This window comes from Neoarius graeffei, chromosome 4, assembly GCF_027579695.1.
Source record: "Neoarius graeffei isolate fNeoGra1 chromosome 4, fNeoGra1.pri, whole genome shotgun sequence".
NCBI lineage: Eukaryota > Metazoa > Chordata > Actinopteri > Siluriformes > Ariidae > Neoarius > Neoarius graeffei.
The window spans coordinates 22,019,496-22,027,336 of NC_083572.1; the positions used below are offsets into that span (position 1 = coordinate 22,019,496).

Consider the following 7,841-nt stretch of genomic DNA (forward strand, 5'->3'; position numbering starts at 1 on the left):
TCATGAGCCAACTGCATCATTTCAAGTATTCAAACATTTTGACAGACACAGTAAAATTATTGGGAGCAGCTGTATTCTACAGCTAACAAATCTAGTTTTCACTTTATAAGCCTATCAAATCTAATATTCAAGTGTAAACCTTGTCATCTACACTAATGATAACAGAAATCATTAAATATGAACAGTCGTATAAATACAAAAGTATAAAAGTCAAGTGTAAAGTGGAAATGGTGCAATTTGTCATGTACAAAAACTGCTTTTAAGATTGCACACACTCGTCACAGTTTTCAAAAGCAGCTATTTTGTGTTCCTGTGCTAACCAGGGCTTTTTTTATTTCTTCATCTATGCTTTCTCCATAAACAGTCTTGTCTCAAACAAAGATCTTCATTATTTACTCTTCTTCTCCTTCTGCCTCTTCATATTCCTCATCTTCCTCTTCCTCATCATCATCATCTGCACCAAAGTCCATTTTTGCAAGCATGGCCTCTACTTCTTCAGTAAACAGTGTGAGGTGGTCCATCTTTTCAAAGCCAAGTTCTGGCCTTTGTAATTGGGAGTTTTTGGCTGTGTGCTTGGCTTCTTCAATGAGCTTCTTGGCATTGATGAGGAACTCAGCTACGCTGCTGTTGTCCAAACTCTGTGTGGCTTGATCTATCAGCTTACTGATAGCCTCCAACTGTTCTTTGTACTGTTGAATTAGTGATTGCACCACTGCTATCTTCTCATCCTGCTCCTGCGTGATCTGCTCCAGCAGCTGAGCTTTACGCTCTTCCAGGACTGCATAAAGTAAGTCAAACTTCTCTCCCAGTCTCTGCTTCTGCAGTTGGCTGTTCTCCTCCACAGCCTTGCAGATGTCCTCCATTTGCACTAGCATGGCCTGCACACAGCTGTTGCTAGCTGCAAGCAACTCAGTTGAGTTTTGTAGCTCAGCCTTCTGGGTTTCATAGACGCTCTTCAGGGTGGACACTTTGCAGTCCTTGTGCTGGCCAAACACCTTGCACATGGAGCATGTAGGGACCTGGCAGGAGATACAATAGATGTTGATTCGCTCGTCTGCATGCTCTTGGCACATTGGCTCTTTTGTATCCTTGGACTTCAAAGGAGGCTCCAGGCCACCACCACCTCCACCGCTGTTCTCCAGCTGCTGCTTGTAGATGTCAATTATGTTCTCCACAAGGAGATTTCTCTGAAGCCCATAGACACCATGACGGTCCAGCACCACCTCAAAACGGCAAGTTGGGCAGCGGAAGATTCCTCCTGAGAAATGGTAGGGGTTGCGAGAATCATAGAGGTCATTAGCACAGCCACGGCATAGATTATGCTGGCATGGCAGGATAACCACTGGCTTGGTGAACATGTCCAGGCAGATGGGGCAGCTCAGCTGCTTCTCCAGGCTCTCCATAGGACCTACAGCCCTCACTACTTGGCCTGTCTGAATGTCCATGTCTGTAGGTATCCCAGTCCTTTTTTCCTTTCGCCGCTTCCTTGGTTCAATGCGTGCAAAACTCTCCTGGGTGTTTCTGTTCCTGTAAAGGTTTATTTTGATCTACTGGTCCAATAGGCCACCCTTCTGGTTTATATAGCCAGCCAGCCGGTTGTGTTATTTGATCCAGGGGGTGGCTGTGTCAAGATTCCATCCTCCACTTGTTTGTGAAGCTTGATTCGGAGAAGACATGCGGCCTCTTGACATAACCCACTTGAGTAGTCACATGCCAAACTTAGCATCCCCCCCCATCCACACTCCATCTGTGGGAGCACAGAAGCAGCACCAGCCAAACAAGCCCCATGTGACCAATGAAGCACTAACACAAAGCTCCACTGGTTGATCAACAACATGTCAGCTGAAGCTGGACATAACTCAGGTTTGTTTACAGCTTATTATGCACCTTTCTATTAAGCTTTATTATTGCTTCATCACATCAGGTCATCATATACCAAAACATATATGGCAAGATGAACAACCTGTCCACTTCTGTTCCTACAAATAACCGTGAAAGGTTTTCACAGTTGGTTCTCCTTTCATTGAATGATTTCTAGCAATGCTCCTGGAAATCTCTCTGTTGTGAATATACTGTTGCTCAATTTTACCACTGTTTCTTTGTAATTAGACACGTGTACCACTTCTTGTACAACCTCACTGCCCTTGGAAACTGCTTGTGCAACTTTCCACTGAAAGGAAAACACTCATTGTCAAGTCTTTCAAAATAACAGGTGTTGTCCATGATGTTATCAAGCTAACAGGTTGGAACGTGCTACTGCATGTCACACCTTCTTTCAAGATGGAAATATTATACAGACAGACAAACAGTCCGACCCTGAATTTTTTAGCATATGGAATCAGTAAATTTAAATGTATAATGAAAATGTATTTTAATTTAATTTATTTTCCATTGTACTGTTGAATGTAAAACTGTTTTTATATAAACAGATGAAAAAGGGCAGGTAATTATTCCTACCATGGAAACATTGAAATTTCTTAAAAATGCAGCATTAAAAATATTTTCTTCATAAATAAAATAATAATGTGGATGTGTGATTTCAACTACAATCAATACATCCTTGATAGACAATATTTAAAAATAATTATTAAGAATAATTTACAAACTGGGGGTGGCATGGTGGTGTAGTGGCTAACCACTACACTACCATGCTGCCCCTGTTTTATAAATTATTGCTGTTGCCTCACAGCAAGAAGCTTCTGGGTTTGAGCCCAGCAACCGACAAGGGCTTTTCTGTGTGGCGTTTGCATGTTCTCCCCATATCTGCATGGGTTTGCTCCAGTTTCCCCCACAGTCCAAAGACATGCAGGTTAGGCTAATTGGTGGCTCTAAATTGACCGTAGGTGTGACTGTGAATGGATGTTTGTCTCGATGTATTAGCCCTGCGATAACCTGGCAACTTGTCCAGGGTGTACCCTGCCTCACACCCATAGTCAGCTGGGATAAGCTCCAGCTTGCCTGCGACCCTGTACAGGATAAGCGGCTACAGATAATGGATGGATGGATGAATTTACAAACTGCAGATATCACTAGGCCTTCTAATGATCAACTTCAGAACTCAGTTCTCACCTAGTATCTAATGAACTTGAACAAATGCCTGCCTGTTTTACTTTATTAAATAGTTTTCAATGAATAATTTGTGTTAAGCAAAAATAAATAAATACTATCTGTTTTTTCGAGGATTCTATAACTCACACTTTTGTTTTGGTTTATGTAGTACCAGATCCCAGCTAGCTGTGTTTGTAGAGCTTGTTTTGCTTTCATCTCAGTTTTCAATGCAGTAATTTACCCTTTACCATTATAGCTGTATAGTGATTACCTAGTTCTGAAGCACTGAGAAACCAAATTATGTTTACTTTTCTAAATTATTCATGCTTGGTCTACAGTATCATTTATCAGAAGTCATTTATGATGTAACACACACACACACACACACACACACACACACACACACACACACACACACACTCTCTCTCTCTCTCTCTCTACATTCATGTAAATATAAACAAGCATGTGATCTAGCTGGTACCTGACACTTTGATTATGAAACACTTTCCAAAGTAACCATGCTGAAGACAGTCACTGTCCAGAGTATTTGTTTGGTGGCAGTTATCAGCTGATTTGATTAAGCTTGGTTTAATCAATACTACACTTGACTGCTGAGGTTTTGAATAAATCTAAGATTTATCTTAATTAAGGCAAGGTAGTCATAAATCTGTGCCATACAGAGGTGAAGATGAAGATGGTTCCAAGGACTCTGAGTTCACATGGTGCCCAATAGACACCAAGAATGAAAATAACCCATCAAGGCTCCAGAAACAACTTCTGGTGCCTCGATAGTGGTGACAGAATATATGACATTAAGCATGTGTCCTGGTGTCAGAATCACTGTTTTTTCACTGTGTGGTATGTTTTGGGGTATGATGTCCAGTCCTGGGGTCAGACTAAATGTCAAAGCATAGATCAAATCACATAAGTGTGCTTATTAAGAAACCCTGAAAACCTACAAATGCTGTTGTCCTATTTAAGGCTTCCTGTTTCCTATTTCAGTTTGTTTAAAACACTGTATCTTTATACTAGGGTTGGGATGATACACAAGTATAAAATCTGATATGCTGATATGCACCAGGGATAGGCTAACCCTATTATTCCACTTTAATCCAATGCTAATATAATGGCTTTGAGTTTGTTTTCCATGCTGAAAAGGTGTTGAGATGTTGTTAGGATACTTAATTTGATATTTTATTTAAACTGATAAACTATTAAAGCTAAAGAATGAACCACTTAAAAGTATATTTTTCAAAATATTCTACTACTTTACATAACCAAATAGTTTTATACTTGTTTTTCTACATCAGTGTTAAATGCCTTTGTTGTTGTGAAATCTAAAATATTATAAGTAGATGCTGTAATACACTGAAAACTGTGATGTTGGGTCATACAGTTATACCAGGAAGGTAACTAAAATAACTTCCCCTTAAAGGAGAACTGAAGTCATTTTTAAACTTGCTTAATTTCTTAATTAATGTGTTATTCAATTACGTTTTCGGTTTTAGTAACCTTATATCGTGACTTGTATTGGCAACTAATTGCAATTAAATATTATACTTATCTGCCTATTCAGTTTTTAGCCATGTTGAATATAGTTTGTTTGGTCCATGGCAGGCGTCACTTATCCACGCGATCTTTGCGAGACTTCAAAACGTGAAGTGTCAGCCAGGTGTCAGTGCCGCCATATTGAAAACTGTTTTCCAAATGAAATATTGCACAAAAATGAGTTTAAATGACGATTACTGCCTACTTTTTTCAAACTTTCCTGATTGCTATCAAAACAAACACAACTTCCGGCTTGATTACATCAACATTCAAAAGAGGGCGCGCGCGTCTTTTGACAACGTTGGCAGATGTTGGTCACTTTGATTTCCGCTGTACATTTTACTTCCGTCCTACGATGTCTTGCACAGGTCTCAACAAATCTTGTTTACAGCCATTGCTTTGACATATGGACTGATATATTACATAGCATATTTCAAACACTCATAACTTGCCATAGCAGTGACAAAATAGCTATCAAAAATGCACTCCTATATTTAATAAAATGAGATAAATGGAATTTTGATAATAAAAAAAATTGCTTTCAGTTCTCCTTTAACACACTTTCGTAATATTTTCTTGTAGGAGGCCAATGATCATATTGGAAAGTGTAACTATGCAAAAAGACCACCAGATGGCGGATCACACTTGCTTTTCCAAGCTCTTTCATCATTTATGATGGTTATCATCCAGAATCCCACATTGCCTTCTCAGTATAGTTTTAAAATTTGCAATATGCAATTTTAACAAGTACCATTATTATGCAACAGAAAAAAGACAAAAACATTGAAGATAATTATATAACGGTCCAAGATCTGCTTTTATATACTTAAATCATATCATCTTGTTAGATATTGTACTATATCACTTTTTCATCAAATGCCAGATGTTTTTTTTTACAAAGCAATTACTAAAGCTGCAGTATGATACAACCTAAGTAGAAATCAGTTAAGATTCAGCAATGTCATGAGAACAAACTATAACCATTTAACCATAAGTTACTTACATCATAACAAGGAAGGTGTTACTGTATATGTTTAGTGTATAGAATAGAAAAAGAATAAGAAAACAATGCAAAAATGGGTTGAACTGCAAATAGAAAAAGGGCTAAAGATAAAAAAAAGTAAAAAAAAAAAAAACCCTTCTCAATTCCATGTTAAAATATGTCATTCTGATCTCAAACAATCTTGCAGTAATTTGGGTCTGTTCTCGAGAAAGAGCATCGTCCTTTGTTTACAAAACTAATTTACTGAAATACCCAGTGGCCTTTCATCATGGTGACAATCTGATTTGTGTTCTTAACACACTCATGAATATGTTTCCTGCCTGTTGGAAGTCAAGTTACTAACAGCAGAAAAATCTCAGCACCCAAGTACACCTACAATACCAGTTTATTATGCTTAACTGAATGCGGCACAATGGTGTGACTGCACTGAGCAGAATCAGTACAAGGAGTTAGTTTTGTTTCTTGTGACAGACTTAGAATGCTGTGTAGACAAGATTCTTGTTGAGTTCAATCTCACTGCTATCACTAAAACGTCCTGCCAAATTATGGTCCAGTGGTGACCTCTGTGATGATACGTACATGTAAATATTTAAGCACGAAATCAGTAATGTGTAAAATAATTCATTATTAACCACTGCAATGGGAAGAAAAAAAATGCATGAATAAATAAAGCCAAACTCACTGATAAAGATGAAAATAATATCATAATAATAAACATCTGAGATTTTTTCCCTTTGCTTTAAGTAATCAAGTCAAGCTTATTTGTATAGTGCTTTTAACAACAGACATTGTCACAAAGTGTAACAGTGTGCATTTTGTATAGACTACATTTACTCTAGTATTTATAATTACACAAAGATGTTTTTATTTTAACACACCATGCATGTATCTCCTCGTGCAATAATTTATAATGTGCAGTACTTTATAAGGGACTCTCTATGTGCAATACTTTTATAATGTGTAATACCTCACTCCATAATGTGAAACAACACATTCACCTCACCTCAGGACTGTGCACCTTACACACAACACATACACCTCAGTACTGTGCACGTTACACACAACGCATACACCTCAGGACTGTGCACCTTACACACAACACATACACCTCAGGACTGTGCACCTTACACACACCTCAAGTCTGTGCACCTACCTTACCTTGCAATACTTCATAAATGTGTAATATTTTATTTTATAATGTGAATCTCTCGTGCAATAATTTATAATGTGACTCTCTCTGTGCAATAATTTATATGTGCAATGAGCAATACCTCACTCCATAATGTGTAACACAACACATACACCTCAGGACTGTGCACCTTACCCCCCTGACACACTCCCCCTCCCCTTCCTCTCTCTCTCTCACTCACTCTACATGCTGTTTTGCACTGTTATTGGAGATGCTTTAATCTCATTGTACATGTGTATAGTGACAATAAAGGCATTCTATTCTATTTACATACAGTATTTTCTTCTTCTTCTGGGTGCCTATGGAGCTTCCTGCCCCCCTCCTTCTACCCCCCTCTAATATTTCCTTTTTCCTGTACACCCCCCTTAATGTATTGTAGTGATATCTTGTCTGCCTTCATGTATTTTGTTGTTCCTTCGTTACATGGTGTAATATAAGCCTGTGACTAATTAACTAGCCTACCTAGTTACTGTGTAATTACACTGGTTAGCGCTTAGTAATCGTGATTATTTAGTGTTTTCTTTTTTACTCTTTATAGGACTTGGGGAAGGAGCTCACCCATGCTGTGTGTGTACATGTTGGTTTTGCAGGTGTGTCATTATTTTCGATTGTTTTATTAATTTTATCGTCTATAAATTACTGTTGTGATCCTTAGCATGTTTTTTTCTTATGCTAGGTCCCGTTAGCATTAATGCTAACGGAGTTAGCTAGATTAGCTAAGCCTCCCATTCAAATACAGTGGGAGTTAGCTAGATTAGCTAGCTAACTCCCACTGTATTTGAATGGGAGGCTAGGCTATCCCTGGACATTTATTTAGTTTCGGTTGCTCCCTAAAGTGTTGCAAATTATCTGGGAAGCCTGTAATGTATTTGTTTGGTTTTATTTTACTTTATACTGTGTAAATATAGTGCTTGGGTTAAGTGCCCTGTCTCTGTCACCCTGGGGAAGAGAAGCTGGGGAAGGACCTCACCCATGCTGTGTGTGTACATGTTAGTTTAGCAGTAAAGTGTGCGAAAGGAAGCAGCTGTGTCGGCGTCACTTTTTATACCCACC

The 7,841-nt window shown here is 38.5% G+C and overlaps 1 protein-coding gene across 1 annotated transcript; it reads right to left on the bottom strand.

Annotated features, from left to right (window-relative positions):
- Nucleotides 1–1,559, bottom strand: trim63a (tripartite motif containing 63a). Its single transcript, XM_060918178.1, has one exon. It carries the CDS (start codon nt 1,443–1,445, stop codon nt 393–395), a length of 1,053 nt encoding a protein of 350 aa, XP_060774161.1. The 5' UTR covers nt 1,446–1,559; the 3' UTR covers nt 1–392.
- Between the last annotated feature and the right edge of the window lie 6,282 nt (nt 1,560–7,841).